The sequence below is a fragment of the Bombus pascuorum genome, chromosome 4 (assembly GCF_905332965.1).
Source record: "Bombus pascuorum chromosome 4, iyBomPasc1.1, whole genome shotgun sequence".
In the NCBI taxonomy this organism is placed as follows: domain Eukaryota; kingdom Metazoa; phylum Arthropoda; class Insecta; order Hymenoptera; family Apidae; genus Bombus; species Bombus pascuorum.
In genome coordinates this window covers 3,851,509-3,870,894 of record NC_083491.1, presented here as the reverse complement: position 1 = coordinate 3,870,894, position 19,386 = coordinate 3,851,509, and the positions used below count along the sequence as shown (strand labels likewise).

Sequence of the window (19,386 nt, the reverse complement as noted above, 5' to 3'; positions counted from 1 at the left end):
AGTATGAACGAGCAGAATATAATCAGGAATACTCCTGCGAGTTTCTTCTACAATATAAAATTGGCATTTGTTACGTGTATTGATGCAGCCCAAATTTAGTATTGGAAGAAGGCTAAAGGCACCCTGTATCCTATCTAGACAACTGTTCAAAGCATAAATTATTTAAAAAGATACCGTAGCTGTACCATCACGAGAGCCTTTACATTCCAGAACTAATAATTTTCGTATTATCGTATCTTTTACGATAACTTTTATTTTCCAATTTTTTAAATCGCGCTATATCATAAAAAATTCGCGGAAACCAAATGTTCCGTCTCTGTTACTCGTATATCAGTGTGTAGCTTACCAAATTTCCTTGTTGTCAGAGGCGCGGCAGAAATTCCTCTCGCGGAGGGATGACCGATGCGTGTATTGGCGCGGGTGAGAGGTGGAAAGCGAGAAGAAGAAAGGTAAGAGGTGCGGATCCCTTCCCTTTCGTCCAGAAGCTTGGAAGAAGACTCGAGAGGAGATCGGTGTAGTCGCAGTGCATCGGCTGCTACACGCTGGCCGAACGTTCGACGTCGGACACCTTCGCCGGGACACTCATGCAACGTGCGACAAAATGCCGACCACGCTGCCCGTTCTGTGTAAGTGTCGTCAACGTGAACAGGAATCCGATTTCGACCGCGTTCTACCGTATAGCGTACGATTCGGGACCGATTCCTCCGAGGCTACGCTCGACTTCGACCGAGTCAGATCGATTTACCTGTATGGGAAACGTAGGTCTTTTCCCTCAGCGACAGGTAAGAGCTGTCCATTGGTTAGTCCAAGAAGGTGTAGAAATCGTCTCGAAACGAAGATCGAATCGCGTGTTAACGGATGACCTTAGAAGGTGTTCGGTTGACGAGGGTTTGACGTGGTTTGACGTAGTTTGAGGTGTCTAGCTCGTAGTTAATTCCTGGTGCTCGATTAATGGTTGGTTAATGAAGCACCTCGTAATTGATTGATGGTGCTCGCTCTATGGTTATTTAATTCGTAGGTGTTGGATTACAACGTGTACCTAATTTGTACGACAGCGATTGTTTGATTTGTGGCGTGCGGCTTGTGGTTGATCTGTTAGTTTGGGATTAAGGTTAGATATTTAATTAACGCTCGGTACAAAGTGTCCACAGTTGAATAGTGGTATTCGGTTTATGGTTGTCTGATTCATAGTTGTCGCATTGTAATGTTTAATTTGTTTGATTGAAGATACGTGGTTCGCCATTACTCCGGTGTATTCGATTTTTAATTCGAAATTAAAATTACATGTTTGATTAATAGTTGGCGCGAAGTATCTGTAATCGAACCGTGATATTCGATTTATAGCTGTTTCATTCATAAATTATCTGATTCGTAGTTATTGGATCACACCGTGTTTGCTTTGTATGGCATAGTATTTTTCCGAGGTGTACAGTTTGTGGTTCGAGGAGTCCCATTTTCGATATACCAGTACATCTGACCTGCGATATCGTACTTATAGTAGGATTGAAGTCGATTTTTACTCGTCTTAACTTTGTGTTGTGTCTTGTATTAACATGTATTGAAAGGTTCGACTTAAATCTTCATTGAAACGTTTGACTCCTATCCGAAAGGCGATTGAATGTAAAGAAGGAATGTCTACAAGAAGTGACGAGTATGTTACAATGACGGTAATGGGTATATTTACGCGTTGGTTGATAGCTTTTGTGTTCTCAGTGACGGTCGAAGAAAAAAGCATAGCTATTGAGTAGTTTGACAGCTATATTTTTAACAGAAGTACGAAGCTGATGTTAGTTAAAGATAAGAGAATGTAAAAAGGGACGAATAGATACTTTAATACTAGAACTACCTTCGGTATAAATCAACTATCTCAAGTAATAACGATCAAGTATCTCTGACAATCCTTCAGATCTTAATTTAAACCGTAATTAATAAAATTAAAAATGTCGTCTATAGGTCAAGGCAGTGCAGTGATTAGATACAAAATAGCAAAGATCACGATTTCTAAGCTAAATACAATCATGCTACCGATTCCTCATGAGACTTGCCTCGTACTGTTTATATTTTGTATCGCACGTAACTGCAACTGTGCATCTCGCCAAAAAATCAACAATTTTCGGTTCGCCCCGAGTCAGTTTCGCAGCTTTGCCTCGTACTGTATGTACATAAATTTATAGACGATGAATATTCAGGAATTATGTCAACATGAATATTCTATAAGCATGAAACACCGAGTGCAAAATAATTTGCTTCATCTTCGTCTAGTTCTCAATTCATTGATACTTCTTAACAGAATTCAGAAATAACGAGCTTCAGCGGGATTAATCTATTGGAACATCATTGTTTCAACATCGCGGGTGTTGCGTGGGCGTAATTTATTTCGTTTGGCATTTACTTGGCGAATAAATTGGTGAAATAATAGATCTCCCTTCCATGATATAACAATGAACTCTGAGATATTTTATTTACATTTCTTCTCGAAAGTTTGTAGCACGTTAAGAATTGAACGGACAGTTCCTTAAATAAATTAATAAATAAACATTATAATATTATTCTTCTATAGTATCGAAGCTAATTATATCTAATTATATGTAAAAACGAAAGTTATATAGTTATGATATTCCGATCTGTCAGAAAAACACACGGAAAAGTATGTTTCGTCCAAAAAGAAAAAAGTGTGTCAAACGTTTGAACCTGATTGTGCATGCAACAAACTTCGAAATAATTTTGTTTAATCCGCGATATATGTTAAATCTGCAGTTCCGTTTTCGCACGATACGAGTGAAATCTTGGTGATTCGTGAACTGCACGAGAGACAGGAACACGTAAATATATTCTCACGATTCTACTCGGTGTATACAACGAAATTCTGTTACGATTGTACGAATGAACGAGAGATTCAATTGATCGGAAGTAACATGCAGGTTGCCACGATATATTAGATAAAATACAGATTGGAATTTTTGCTGTCGTAACTTCTTAAGAGTCCTCATGCATCCGATCAAAGATCCTTATTAGTTAAAGTATTATCATTCTGTCGTGACTTTTTCGTTTTTACGAGTTACGCTCTCGAGATATATTTTAATTATGTTCTTAATTAAAAGGTTTTAATTAATGTCACGGAAAAGAAGATAAGATTCTTTGTCAACGTTTTTATCTTTATTTTTAAGCGTTTCTTTCATTTTAATGAAATGGAACTTTGTCTATTCTAGGTGAAAAAGATATTCTAATTTGTCGATATATTTAATGGATCGCGTGTAAATTACAGAAGGATGATCTAGTAATTATTTCGCTCGTTACAGTTCATTCTTTACATCGGCGAATATACATGTAGAAATTGCGTAACATCCTTTCACGGATAAATTCTCACCGTCACCCGTGCATCAATCGGTAGCTGATCGAATTGCAATTGAATTTAACGTGGCTACTGGTTTCTTCGTGACGACAATGAGAATGGAACGTGAATGAAATAAAGAGCTGAATAGAGCAGTAAAAGCAGTACAAACTTTGCAGTAGTCAACTTCGATAAAGTTGAAACAAATTACACGCGAAGTACCGAATAATTTCTTAATCGTAAATATTATTTAAGAAATATTAACAAATTAGATATTAGCAGGTTATTTCAAAGAATAGAAAAATTACCGAATACCTGTACATCATCTTAAATATTATTTTACGTTTTGAAACAAATAAAATCTATTTTAATTAACATATTAGTTCTTTCTAAATTGGTATAATTTTAGACGATAAAAAGTCGAAAAGTATAGAAAGGCTAAGAGATTGGAGTTAAGTACGAAAAAGGAGAAACAATCTCAAGGAAAGAAAATAAAATAAAAGAAAAGAATCCTAGCTTTCGAAAAATTAACTGAATTATGTAATAAGTATACTAAACAGTATCTAGATAGCAACGAAACATCTGTAATTAAAAATGCAAACGAGTGACTTTTAATATGAAAACTTAACCGAATGACCTGGTCTTTCACGATTTACGGTATGCGCGGGTTCCAACTTCGTAGCCATCCAACTTCGTGACCTTTCTTGCGTTCATCTTTTTAATGCCAACATCTAGCGCGAGTATAGAGCCGCGCAAGAAACATTTTTATCTCCCGAACAAGAGAATCGACCTTATGGAATCCATGGAACTCTGATTCTGAACGATAATTGCCCCTCCCACGACACGCGATCCCGTTATCTCGCATTCTCAATGACATCATTGAACGCTATACTTTTTTAATTGGGTTACACGCGAGAAAGCGTCCGAGACAAAACCTGAAACTGCTCTCCTACGTCTTTTTTTAGATGTATTTTTAGACTGTATACATTTATAGACTTCTATATTCTAGTGAATTAATCAAAGAATATTTTTCTACGAAACAGAATTATACTATAGATGTTACGCAACAAAATTCCTTAACTTTTAAGTTAAGCCGTGAATTTTCAACCACGCTGAAATTATAATTATTTTTTCGAATTATAAGATTGGAAATGAAACGAAAATTATATTTTCCTCGAAACATTTATCAATAGAAATACCTACGTTAAATAAGAAGAAACACGATAAAAGTATATAGAAATATAATTACTTAATCTATATCGTAAAAATGAAAGTGAACTTAGAGAAGTACAATCTTTAAATTATATTTCCCTCGAATGGATCTACCCGTGCTACCAATTACGGGTTAAATATCTTGAAACAAAAGCAGGCAGTTCTTTCACAAGATCAGTTTAATTAATATGTACAGCTACGTTTCGTAAAAAGTAAAAATTGCGTCAAAATTCAGTTAGCTGTGTAAATAAATCCAAAAGACTATTCTTTTTCCTATTCTTCTTGTCAAGTCTATAAAAATATTGTAAGATACAGCCATTATGTCTTAAATTATAGTCACTGGAGTACAGGTTAATGATGCACTAAATGCGTCACTAGAATTTCGTCACAAGGATTCTTTTCGTAATAAAATGGAAGCAAATGTCTGTTGCAGTAACCAGAGTGTGCGTCAGAGACGATGGAAACTCAGTGTTCTGAGTTAATGCAATTCGCGGCCCGCAAATATGAATTATAATAGTTGCGACTATACAGCGGTGACGAAACGTTGCCAGAGATTCTACTGACAGAATCACGAATTACATAGAACGAAGAAGGCAGAAAAAAGAGTAGCGATCATTAAGGAACAGTAGGTGTTTCTCCTAAATTATCTTAAACGCTAGATTGTCAGGTCAAGTGACTAAGGCGGAGACTTTCGTGATAGGCTCGTCGCAATTCAATTTTCTGTTTGTACTTTCAAGACAAACAGCGAAAAGACTTTAGAATCTTAATAAATCACGGCCTTTTCGCGAAATTACCGTTGAAACGAAGATTAATTGCACGTTTTAACTAGTTTTTGGAACAAACGATAGCTCCAGCTCGAAGAATTAATGAAATTAAGAAAATAAATGTATGTATATCTGTATGCGTGTTAAAATTGTGCTTTAAAGTATTAGGCTGGCAACTAAGTGATTGCGGACTTTGTCAATACCACCTAGTGACAAAATCCGCAATCACTTAGTTGCCAATCCAATAGCTTCAAATAGTTTTTGAGACGATTAGTAGCTTGTGGTCAAAGAGACGAGGAAAATAGCAAATTAATATACAAGTTACTAAATCATATTGGTCGGATAATATTGGTTAACAAATTTTTTAAATAACTAGTGGCCAAACGAATATGTACGTGTTAGAATCTTAATAAATCACAGTCTTTTCGTTAAATTACTGTTGAAAAATTCTAGTTGGTCGTCTTAACCAATTTCCTCTGAACGAATAATAGATCGCAATCGAAGGAGCAATGAAATTAAAAAACAAATTATTACGATCCTAGTAAATCACGGCCTTTTCATCAAACTGTCATTATAACCTGTTTCTTGAATTAATTGTTCAACCACTGTTTTATTACGTATACAATTTTAGTAAACCGGGCATCGACGAAATTGAGACGAGCTGACCTTGGTCAGTTTCTCAAAGACGACGACAAGAACCAGAAAACGAATCGATTTAATTAATTTAATTTAAATAATGATAAACCACCATCTAATCGATTACGAGAGACGCGAACGTTTAACGCTATTAATAGCGAAAGCCCATCATCGGATAACGCTAATCAGTCCTTCGCGCTCGCTAACATCTCGAAAATCGATCGAAATTTTCTACTTTTACTTGCGCCTTGGCAAACTTTCGAATTCGTTTCGCGACATAGAACGCGTTCTTTCTCGTACGACAAACAAAACGTGCTGGCTTTTTCAACGCACGTTCAAATATTCTCGAAATAGAGCGCTCGACTTTACTGGTTCTAACGTATTAAACGAGTCACGTCGAGTAGTTCGCTTTCGAACTCGATGGATGCCTATAACCGGATCGTGAGGTTATTGTCTCGCTCGACTTTGTTGTTTTACATGATTGGATGACAGTCGAGGGAAAGATGATCATTAGAAGCGACGAGCTGTGAATGAGTGTATCGATTAGAGGGGAATCGTAAAGGGACGACGTTTTGTTGTTGCGGGGGATCCGACGTTGGAGGAGCAGCGATGTACGCGTATGTAATGCGAAGTAGAAAGTGGAATTCGCGGATCGGGAGGAGATGATAAGCTGCTACGCCATGCGTTTCCTTTGGAAGCGTTGGAAATGGAAATAAACGCTGCTGTATCGACCGGAGACATTGGGAAAACTCGCAGATCCGAAGCTTGGGAACTCAAATGTTGAAATTAATCTTGCGGGGTACAAGAGGAATTTGAACAAGTTTGCAAATTAATCTCTCGAAGGACGCATTTTTTAAAGTCAGAAAGATATAAACTTTTTGCGAACAAATGCCGATGTATCCTACGATCGAAGATTGAGAGTATAACTGCTGCAATTCATCACGCGGAAGACGAGAAGAATTTTAAAAAGTTTGCAAATTAACCTCTCGAGAGAGATATTTTTTAAAGTTAGAAAGATATTTCTTCTTGCAAAGATGTATCGATTATTCTCCATGTTCCATAAAGTGAACATAATTCCAGTGGTTAACCGTGTTTTGTATACTATTTTTCTCATACACGATCTTTATTCTATTTGGAATTGTTACTATTATTACTATTATTATTATTATTATTATTATTATTATTATTATTATTATATCTTTAATCCGTCGTCTATGTAACATCTCTAGTAGAGACACTCCTCTTTGCGCAGATCTCGTGACGCTGGTCTTATGCAACATTCACTGCAGTCTTGAACATGAAATTCCAAGGAGGAGCTTCCTGTCACGAAGAGCCATTGATGGTACCAGGGGAAGGTATTGCGTTCGTTTCGTTTCGCGTGTATTCACGTGGATGCGTGCGTACGATTAAACAAGCCTACGATGTCGTTTCAGGAAGTTCTTCGATCCGGAAGAAGAGGGAGCGTTCGACAGTTACGGATCTGCTGGTGGCCAGTACGATCCTTACCAAGAGAAAACAGGTAGATTGTTCGTTTCTTGTCTTTTTTTGTATAAAATTCCTTACTAATTAACACGTAGCGATCCTAATGATTTAATTTTATGCCAATTAACCGTAAAATCACGAAATTCGTCGTTTTGACGAATTATCTTGTTTTATCAAGATGCGACGTACAGGGGAATGTAACTTGAAATTGTAATTATCTTAACATTCGATCTCGTAAAATGATATAAAGTGACATCTAACCACACGAGATGATATATCGTTCGAATGATCATTTTTCAAGTATCTTATTTTAACAATGTCCGAGCCTATATCGCCGTGTGTTACTTAAAGTGTGAAAAATTTGTAACGTTTAGATTTAATATCGCTGCCAGATACTGTCAGCCATCGTAATAACTGATAACTGGTTGAACAATGCTACCTAACAAAGTCGATGGCACTATGAATAGAAAGATCCTTAACAAGGAACGACGATAACTATCTGTAAAGTGATTTTATGAAAATAATCAGCTGGAGAATGGGGACGGGTCAAGGAGTCCCTTCCTTTTCTCGCAATTTCTAATATAAAAACTAAAATTGACTTTCCATTAAATCTCCACTGCGCAGATGAATTCTCGTTAACATTTCTCAATTTTCACCTTTAGATTTTATTTGCCTGCAATCACAGTTGCTTTATTCTTGTGTCCCCAGCAATTAATAACTCGTGACATCATTTTTATTCATTGACACGATTGTTTGATACGTCTACAGTCAGCAAAGAGTATTGTCATACGAACGGAGGTGCCAATAAAAAAGGACTCGTAATATGCTAATTCTCCGACGCTTAGGCGGTGTAATGTTATTCATCTTGTTCCTTTTTCTTCGATTAATTACGCGTTGACACCGATTCTATCGATCGATGCTAGTGCTGTTAAAAACAGACACTCGTTATGAATGATCGATCATTAGAAACGAGGATTCGTGTTGCAAAATATTTCCAAGATTCTCGGTATTTTTTGCATTTCTACAATTTTATATTCTCATATTCTACGTGGCTTCTAAGCGGCCTCACGAAAAGTACAAAATTACTACTCCTCTCAACAAGCACAAGACTGTTTAACGCAAGGTACAATCAATCTTATACCATTCCAAAGAACTTCTCACTACGAGAATGATCTATCAAAACGAGGCAAATTACTATCGACACCTTTAACATTAAGTACAGAAATTACGAGGAAATCGATGGGGGAATCTAAATTGCTATACGAAGGTCCTCCACCAAAGATATAATTGCGAGTTACAGTCTCTTTTACAGGTACGAAGGAAAAATTCTGATTACCGAGATTATTAATAATTTTTCTTTATTTTTCTATCTTCGCAAAGTACGAACCTACGTCGTTAAATACCGAGTGATAGACGTTCCGTTGGATTAAAAAGCAGTCGTCGGACGAGGACATTATCAAGTGGCGTGAAAGGCGTTAGGTATGACGGATGATGGAAAAATCGCGCTATAGGTCACGTGAAACCTCTCGCGACTTACAACAAGCAAACCAAAGAAATCACGTGTGGCGCCGTAAACGAAGCGAACATATCCTGTTAAATGTCACACACGCTGGATTATCCTGACGAGGTGTTTTTCACGACCTTGACTCACCACGAGCCATTATGCTCCTTTATGTAAGGCTTGGCACGTGATGATTCAGTTTCTCCGCGTGAAATCTGTGTTGGTCGAATCTTTCATTTTAATCATTGTTTATTCGGTTTTGAATATTTCTTCTCTGGCTGAGCAGATATTTTACATTTATACTTTCTACGATTACGTATTATTATCTTGTCGAATTATTTATGAATAACCTTGTCCTCTTTAAATAAATTCTATAATATACTGCACGAAGAAATGAAAGAATAAAATTCAATCGATAATTATCTCATTATTTAAATTCTACTATGATTTATTGTAATTTTACTTTATCTTCGAAGTCGAAGAATCGACGAAGAAATGGATATTGAAATAAATATTTTATGGTACATAGAACAAAGAGATTTAGTCAAATTCTAATGATTCTTTACTTTTGCGAAAAGGGTCACTTGTAGAGTTTATCTAATGATCTGGTGGAGCACAAATGAATATTTTAAACAATTTTTTACTAAAAAGTCTAAGAGCCTGAAATTTGATATTTAGTTATCGGAAGAGTGAAAAATTTCAATGTTTTGCAAGAAGTTGGAGTTTTAAACAAACGTAAGTGTGTTTGTTCGAACAAACAATTAACAGGCCATTCATAGTCATCGTAACATTTACCATAATTCAGAACGTATACCTTTCATTCTCAGCATATACGAGCACAGTCATCGCATCGTTCAAAGTTCATTGAAATGCTCACAGTCATTCGATGATATTTATTTAATGTCATGCTAGGATGATCTGTAGATGCTTGCCATTCTCTCGAATTTGTTACTACAATAACAATATAATTTTGGAATATCTTGTCGATTTTATCGTCCATAATAACCCGCAATATAAAATCAATAGCATCGCTATCCAATTCATTTGAATAATATTATTCACGTTTATTAATTTTTCTTGTTCGACTATTAAGTGAGCAGCGAGTACTAAGCGATTGTATGTTCTTTGCATTTTTTTGTTTTAGATTTGTCAGATATTAGGAAGAACGTGCCAGGAGAACCAGGTATTGATTATCCGGCATACACGACGCTCCCTCAGACAGGTTTCACGTGCGAGGGACGCTCACGAGGTGAATTAAATTGTTTTTTTTTCTACCTTCGTAAAACTTAGTATATGGTTAATACATCATTCCGGAATAAAAATCTTTAGAAGATGAGAGATTTATTCGCATAGAATTTCATCATAAAGTTGATATAATTCTTACTTATTATTTATATCTTTACACATATATTGAATTATATTTTTGTAGTTAATATATCTAATTAATTATCTTGAAACAAAGGTTCTTTGTATAATATAACTATACGATAAGTTTTAGAGAAATAATTACAGCAATTAATTATTAATTTAACAAGCTAACAAGTGTCTTGTAAATATCTCGATTCTCGATGGATATCCGACTTTTTCTTCTAGAAATAATATTTCTCTTTCTCTATTCCCGGAAACAATACATCGGCCACGTTATTTTACAATTTTGCATTCGTAGTGTTTCGCTTAAATACTTGGGATTTTCAAATAATATAAGACAAAAGATTTTTGTAGTGACTGATATATAGAATCGAAGCGAATATGTTTCTAGATACAATTCAATTCCTCGGAATAAAATTGAAACAGATTTACGTACACCTTTACCCTCAATTTCACTTTATAATGCTGCGAATTACTACGTACAAGAAGAGATTCTGTTCGGACAGCTAATGCAACCACGTCCGAGTTAGTCAATTTTCACATAGCAATCTATGGTATGACCGCTTGATCTTAACTATTCAGGTCGAAAGAAAGCGGTTGAAATTGGCATCTATATTAATAAAATCCATAGATTGCTCGTCCGATTGCTTCTGCCAGAGTTCGTAGAAACGAAATTGAACGTATTTGTCGCGAATATCTTTCGAATCAAACGTCTAAGAGAATATTCACTTCGGTCTATGAACAGAGCAGTAAAAGTAAGAAGATTCTCTATATAATAATATGCTTAATAATAATAATATAATATCTTTCCCAATTCTCAATTTCCTTTTGATTCGTATATTTAATTACGTAAACTTTCTCATTTATAAATATTGAGGTTATTGAACGTGTGAACAAAGGAAAGCGTGGACAAATTGTAAGGTAGAAAATATATTTTAATACAGAAGTGTAAATACAAGAAGGAATATAATTTGAGCTGGTCCAAATCCGCACACTAGCAGTGCTACCCTATGACTGAAAGCCTTAAAGCCATGTCGCCTGTCTACTGTTTATGGTCTACCTTTGTCCCAGTCTTTTGTCTATACGCTTTTTATCGATGGCTTCGGTGCTTAAGGAAACTAAAAAGGCCAGATGTAGAGTTTTCTTAGAAGTGGTGACCACTTCAACAATAAAGAATTTTAAATCAATCATATGAAACTGCAATGGTATGACCGCTTGATCTTAACCATTCAGGTCGAAAGAAAGCGGTTGAAATTGGCATCTATATTAATAAAATCCATAGATTGCTCGTCCGATTGCTTCTGCCAGAGTTCGTAGAAACGAAATTGAACGTATTTGTCGCGAATATCTTTCAAATCAAACGTCTAAGAGAATATTCACTTCGGTCTATGAACAGAGCAGTAAAAGTAAGAAGATTCTCTATATAATAATATGCTTAATAATAATAATATAATATCTTTCCCAATTCTCAATTTCCTTTTGATTGAAGTATATTCAATTACGTAAACTTTCTCATTTATAAAGAATCCTAAATCAATCGTATGGAACTATAATCTTCGGTATTACCCTACTAAATTTAAATTCTGCGAAACGACATTTCGTATATACCAATTATTAATAAAAAATATTAAAACAAACGGTTTCCAGAGTGTACTTATCCTATTAATGATCCACGTGCATCAGCTCTATCCTACGACCGATTACCATTGATTCACACGTGTTTCGCGCTTTTCCACGTGCAGTATCGATGTCAAGGATGTCTCTCACGCACACGATGCTAGCACGTGCGACCTGTGAAATCCATTTGCAGTATTTTCTTCGATTTCGCAATAGGTCAACGTTCCACTAGCCGTGGGGCGAAACTTGTCGCAAAAATCGCACGAAAATGTTTGTAGATGTACGTTTCAGCTGGAAAGGCAAACGTTCGCGTCGTCCAACGAAACGTATTTACCTTTAGCTACGCGTGTTCGTTCGAGACCTGGTATGAATCTTCTTCTTGCATCTTATGAAAACTTTCAAATCGTGGAACGTTGCCAGAAGCAAAGTAACCGTAACAATTGAAACTTACGAAATTGTTGGAATTGTTAGAAAATTTTTATACAGAGTCGAAGAAGAGAGGTCCGATCTTCTGATTTGGATTAGATTCGAGTTAAGTTTAGATCGGATTGACAGAAATTGAAACTTGTCAAATCCATACAGTCGCTAAAAATCTTCCAGAGAATCGTTAATATAATCTCACTAATAAGAAATAGGGACTTTTAAACGTCCATATCGACGAGAAAATAATCTTTTGCCAGTTTCACGATTCTTTGCTGTGAAAATAACAGGTTCGTTGGCGATTTCGTCCACACACTTAATTACATTTATGAACAACGACCATTTAGATAAGTGGCGCGAATATGAACGAGTTCCAGAAGGCAAAAGAAAGTACAGTCTCCGTGTAGTACTCTGTTATATAGTTTCTTTATTGAGCAATATCCTGATAATCTTGTACAGTTATACGATGTTCCTGCAGAAGCAACAGAATGTCGGCGAAAGCGACTCAACAATAAGATAAAGGCCAGACGGATAATTCAAACGATTCTGACGCGAGCCAATCGCCGTTCAGAAGCTTAGTATGCTGTTATTCAGCTGGTTACAAATCGATACGATGTTTGACTTTTGCCGATGGAAAATAGTGAAAGCTTAATGTCTTATCTTACGATATGGGAATTTTTCAGAAGAAAGATTTTAGTTTTTTCTTTCCTTTGAAAAGAGAGTTACTTTGAAGTTTTTTTAAAGTTAATTTTCTAATTCTGGCATTTGATTAAAAATTTATATAAAAAGAGGAGCTGATCTATCTTATATGTCTGTATACGAAATTTACCCTATATGTCTGTGTGTATGTGTAAAAAGATTAGCCAAAACTTGCAACATCTTCTTGCAACGCGTGTAATTGGGATTATCGAGAACTTTACAGATCCTGTCATTCTTCTCCAAATTTATCCGTTCGATTTTTGGTTATTTATTTCGTCCTAAATTTATTGAATAAAACGTCACTCGATTCGTGTTTCTTTGTTTCATCCTGTTTAATCTTTTATCAAGTTTTAACAGCTTCCAGCTCGCTGGATGTTGACCGTATCAAAAATTTATCCACAAAATGGAAATAGTTTTTTTACTTATAGGTTTGCGACGTGATTTTTCCTGGTTTATGGCTACCTTAGGCGACAAGCTGCGCAAATATGATTACAAAAAGAAAATTCACATCTTCGATCTCTCTTTCTATCGACTCTATTACAATAAATTGTTTGGTTTCTAAAAAGCTAAATCACACTATTTTATAGAAAAATTTAAAAAATTTCTAACACGTCCAACTAAATCAAACGTAATTCTAAAGTGAAAATCGAAGCCTCACGACTTCGACTTTTCCTTCTTTCCTGAAAGAAACCTCAGTAACTACTTTTAATGCGTCATCCATCACTGTTACGTTCGATACACACGATATCCATTTTCTTGTCGAAAGAAATCGTGGCGAGCATTCATAGAATGAAGAAAGCAACTTAATTGAAATTTCCAAGCAGCAGGTCAGGTCGCGATGAACACTGGGGCGTCTTTTGTATCGCGAGTCTAAACTCGCGGAAGAAACCGCGTTATTAGATAATTCAAAGGAAGAGAGAAAGATGTTGAACAAGCATGGAAAAGTCGCCTCGCGTTCCTTACGTAACGCGCATCGTAGTTAAACATTGCTTATTGCGCGATTATTTTAAATTGAAAAAACAGAATAAAGGAACATTTAGAAGACAGGAGCACGGATTGATCAAGTATCGATTAAATAACGAATCGAATTGTTCATATTTCCTCTGGTAAACCGTTAAAATTCTTTTGGAAGATACAGTATTATTATCAGAATGGAAAATAAAATACCCAGTTAGTCGTATTAAAAAATCGAAATTCAGGGAATTGGAATCTAAATTTCTCTACTAAGAGAAAAATAGGAAAGAAGAATTAGAAAAGCTTTTCAAGTACGTGAAACGTTTTAGTCTTTTATAAGACTATGGATTAAAAATAATAATTGAAAGAATGATAGAGAGCTTTAGAAATGTCTGCCATCCAAACACTCGAATATTAAAAAATTAGATAGAAATATTGCAGATTTTGTATTTCGATATCGAAGGTTATTACGGAATCTCAGAATTTAAAAAAATAAACATTTCTAATTTTCCTTAGGGTACTACGCGGACGAGGTGGCGGGATGCCAGGTTTTCCACGTGTGCCACGACGTATTGGTCTCCTCCTTCCTCTGCCCCATAGGCTCTGTATTCAGTCAAAAGCTGCTCACCTGTGACTGGTGGACCAAAGTAGACTGTTCAGCTAGCAGCAAATACATCGACGTGAATCGTAACAGTTATCAGCAAGACGACGACGAGATGATTCGAAACGCTTACGCAATGATCAGTCTTCAATCAGGAACAGACGTGACCAAGGATGGTCTGGTGGATCCTGATCGAACTGGAAGCGTGGTGGACTATCAGAGAGGTCCAGGAAGAATCCCCGATTATTCTTCGGTTGACACAGCAGGAAACGATTTGAGGACCAATTTCGAAGACTATCGTAGACCTGCCAATCGAGATTTCCTGCCACCCTATCAGTTCAAAGACAAAAAGCCGGAAATCAGTGGAAATTATCAAGGCAAATTCTATTCTGGCGAAAAATTTAGGTCTCCTTACGAAGATTCGCCGATTATCCGAGTTCAGAAGATCAACGATCCAGGATATGGAGACCAGAGGAACAAAGATTTCCAGGAGACCTATCGAAGGCCCAGCGAGTTCACCAATCAGTTCCAACCATCTTACGCACCTACTGTACCGACTGTCACCACTACAACTAGGAGATTTTACTCTCCAACTGTCCCTACGACATTCAAATCGTCTACTTTGGCATACAACAAGTTGGACCAGGCGATAGACAGCTCTGAATATTATCTTTCGCGCAGTAGGTCAAACAGCTTCGTCACTCCTCCTACTAGAGTCTTCTCGAACGACGATAAGAACAGACAGGATTTAGAAAGAGACTTGAAAATAGCTGAAGCTGTTTCTGTGAGGAAACCGAACAGGGATGATGATTATAATCGACAGGAGAGTTACGAGTACGATTATGACGATGTCAATAGCGACGAAACGAGAGACGAACATCCTAAAGAGAGATTCCAGGTGAGGGTTTTCGACGATTTTAATTACAATCGTACCAAAGTGTCGAACGGAGGAAGTTCTTTGTTTGATAGGGTCTACGCAGGATTCAACCACAACAGCAACGACGAAGAACCTCTGGACGACTTCGAAACGAAGGGTAGCATTGGTCTAGGCCACGCGTTTCATCAGTCGTTCAGGGGAATCTCGGTTGACGAACAGAATCCTGCGAGAGACGAAACCAAAGTTTATGGCGAAACTCAAAGAGGAATTAATTTCAATAAAGAAGAGATTAAGTACACCTTGGTCAGACCGGAGCCTACGCGTTATCCCGGAGAAAAGAAAGAGGAAACGACCGAACAATACCAAAGAAACGATCAAAGAGACACCAAAACCAATAAGGAAGAATTTCTGAATAATTTCAATACTTTCCCATCAACGACCGCTTCGTCAATTATCGAAAGTACCATCAAAGCAAGTACGAATCTTTACGAACCACGTTCTTCGATATCAAATGGATCGAGTGCTTTGAACAATTCTACTGACATAAATTCCGAACTTTTTAATGAGAAACACATCGATACAGAGGACAGTGGTTCTCAAACGTCTAGACCAGTCGAATTTCTAGAATCTCCTCAAAAGACGCAAAGTAAGTTCCAGATAAAGGTACCGGATCTACCTGAAGGGTCCACTTTATTTAATCGTTACACGACTCAGAATGATGAACCTAGTTCAAGAACGACCGAGATACCGAGGTTCCAGACTGATTCTGACGATTATGTCGATCAGTCTACTTCTTTCGATAAAAGCACAGGAGTAACGAGCAATTATGGAAACGTAGAGATCTCTGAAGATTTCAGTTTGCAGAATCATGGTAGTACAGTGGCTAGACCCCTAGTACCTTCCACTGGGTCGTGGCTTTCTTCCTCTTTCTCTGATCGATCGAATACCAAAAGTCCGACGGAAGATTTCACCAGACCCGAAGAAGGTGAATCTCCTCACACAAATCATTTTGATCTTTCTATCAAATCTACGAATGACACTGAAGGAAAACTCGAGGATAATAAAAAGAGTGAACCACCACGGTTTACCACAGATGATGCTGTTCAGAATTCCAGGACGATTTCTGTGAGTGCAAGCACCGTGTCTCCGCCAAAGATTATAAAAGCTATAACATCCTCAGGTTTCGTGAACTCCTCAGGAAGTGTTTCAATAATTAAAACCCCCGAAAAATTGTCGACACAGGGACCGATCAGAATTTCGACATCTCCCGCGACTAAATCTGTCGATATTGAATCTTCCGTGTCAACTTTCAGACCTGTAACGCATAAGAGCATAGAAGCAGGTAGAAGCTTGGAAGAGAAGTCGAAAGATGACAGTGATGGCGTAGAAGCTTCGACCGTGAATACTTTACTTGGGTCCATCATGCCGGGAACTTTAAAGCACATCGAAGAAGCTATAGAAAAGAATAATTCGCCTTACCAAGTGACATTGGCGATGAACAAAGGCGCAGAGCTGATACCAACCGGACAAGATATAATTAGCAAACTGATAGCCCAACAGGGCAAAGAAACGTCGACTCTCAATGACGAGATACACGAACTAGAAATAATTAAATCTTTGGAGCCAGAAGTTCATAGAATGACAGAGCTACAGATCACTGCGACGAATATTTCGGACGTGAGAAATGCGTCTAACTTCGGAAACGATTTTATCAGTTCCGATCTAACCGATTTTAAGAGAAATAACCCGAATACAGTCAGTCTTCTTCAACTGATGTCGGAATTAATGAAGCAAGATCGAGTTCCTCGGCCATTTTCCCTGTCAGTCGCTCAAAATCCGGAACTACAGACGGTAAATTCGAACGTGCAACAGCCGGATGAAGCGACATTTAGGTCTCAAGAGAGTTCTACACAGTCGAACTCGAAAACTTCTGCTCCTCGATCGAAAGAAGGGATTCTGGGTCAGCTAGAGCAGCATTTCGGAGAACCTCTTTACAGAGAACAGAAAAAAATATTTGATCTTCCTGAGAAACAGAGATCGATTGATTTCCAGACTACAATTCTTAGGAACACGAATAAATACGAGGAATCGAGCACCGATAAGACGATCGTGCCGACGATTGCTCAAACGAATTCTAAGATAGATATTAGATCGACGACGACATCTACGCCGAGGACCACGTTTACCACGAAATCTGAGAAGACTGTGGTGAAAACAGAATTTGTTCCATCGATTGGATTCTCTTTTGACACCGACGAGGGTAGAGAAGAATACGTCGAGGCTGTTTTAGGTGGTCTGATCGAGCCACAGGCAGCAGAAAGTCAGAAGAAAGAAATTATCTTGAAAGAGAAACCAGAGGGAGAGACGTTTTTAAAAAAGAATGAAACAACAAAAAGTGTCCCAGAAGAGATTTAAGGGTCGTTTCTAGGATGATTTTTCCAAGGATGAACTTAGGTTTAGAACGAAATCTGTGATGTCCTGCCGTTTCGTGCTTTTTATGATAGATCTTCTCGACTATCTTTTTTCTTCTCCTTTAATCGATATTTTTGAATATTTTCTTTTTTATTCTCGGGGGTATTACGAGTTTGAGACTTTTGTAATTAACGTCTCTTCCTTCGTGATTGAAAAATATAACGAATCATTGAATGCAGAGGGATTATGGTATAATAATTGGAAGTGGGAAATTAATAGCTTTTTTTACTATTTATGTTGCGAGAGAATTAAAAATTTCTTTTCTCCTCCTTATCGATTGAGAGGATTACAAGTGCGAAATTTGTATGAAATTAACGTTCCTTGTTTCGTGATTTAAAATTTCAATGAGCTTTTGATGGAAGTCTTGGAAGACGGAGATTAATATTTCTTGTTACCATTTATGTCGTAAGCGAAGAAAAAGGGCTGATATATAATTAGTTTCATTAACTCTTCCTAGGATATTCTTACTTTTAATTAAAGCGACTAACAAAACAGCGAGTTGGGCGTAAAATGTCTTTAAGGTTTTAAGATAGAACTAGACGTAACGTGTATAAAATGGTAATTATATTATCGTTGTTGATAAGATCTATCATTGGTATTCAGAAAAACAATATCGTTACTATTTGATAATACAAAGTACGTTTTACTAACTTGATAACCTACCAATGACAAGGAACAGGGTTTCGATACTGTAAACTATAGATTCGTAGATGTGTGTGTTAATGTATGTACGAGTGTGCAAGAAGCAATAGTAATTATACGACTATTAAATTGTACCTTATGTAACCCAACATTCTAACGATTCTTAAATATATCCTATAGTTACGAAGAAGAGCTTCTTTATTTCCTTTTGAAATTCCTTTAGACTTGAAAACTTTGAATCTTTTTAAACTTGGTTATTTAAAATTTAGAATTCGCCAAGTTTGAAATTTTAAAATATTCTACAATTCGAAATTTTGGAAATTCGGAAATCTGGAGTTTGGAAACTAAAAGATTCGAAAATAACAAAATTATTCGATTAAATATTTTTTAAATACAAACATTCAAGATTTAAAAATCAACGTTTCGAAATTCGCAAGGACTGCGAATTTCCCCGTTGTTAATTAATTACACAAACATACTATTCTCTAGTTTGCCTCTATTCACAAAACGTTGGTTATTTGCCATGGCAACATCGATACATCAAGTTTCGTAATTCGTACGCGTTTAATCGATTCATAGTGTAAAGTACTAGGTTAAAGTGCTCAAGCCTTCTTGTAAACAGTCTACGGATCTTAACGTACGATTAAGTAGTCAAATAATTAATATTTTGAGTCAGAATTATTATAAAAGCAAGACGAGTCAAAAAGAGCAATGACACAGCTATTTTAATGTACTAGAAGAATAGAGATTTTGCATGACACGTTGGTTATCGAAACTTTTGAAAATTCTTTAAGAAGATACCATTACGAA

General features: G+C 36.6%; 1 protein-coding gene across 1 annotated transcript; it reads left to right on the top strand.

Moving 5' to 3' along the window:
- The first annotated feature begins 348 nt into the window (after positions 1 to 348).
- Positions 349 to 18,766, top strand: LOC132905991 (uncharacterized). Its single transcript, XM_060957801.1, has 5 exons — positions 349 to 626; positions 7,196 to 7,298; positions 7,377 to 7,462; positions 10,071 to 10,175; positions 14,501 to 18,766. Exons 1-5 carry the CDS (start codon positions 602 to 604, stop codon positions 17,875 to 17,877), a joined length of 3,696 nt encoding a protein of 1,231 aa, XP_060813784.1. The 5' UTR covers positions 349 to 601; the 3' UTR covers positions 17,878 to 18,766.
- Positions 18,767 to 19,386: the final 620 nt, after the last annotated feature.

What these genes read in the sequence shown, in the direction of transcription:
- LOC132905991 (XM_060957801.1), top strand. Translation starts at nt 602, where the DNA reads ATGCCGACCACGCTGCCCGTTCTGT. An exon ending in TCCTTACCAAGAGAAAACAG is followed by an intron (nt 7,463 to 10,070) that starts GTAGATTGTTCG and finishes TTTTTGTTTTAG; the next exon opens with ATTTGTCAGATATTAGGAAG. An exon ending in GTGCGAGGGACGCTCACGAG is followed by an intron (nt 10,176 to 14,500) that starts GTGAATTAAATT and finishes AATTTTCCTTAG; the next exon opens with GGTACTACGCGGACGAGGTG.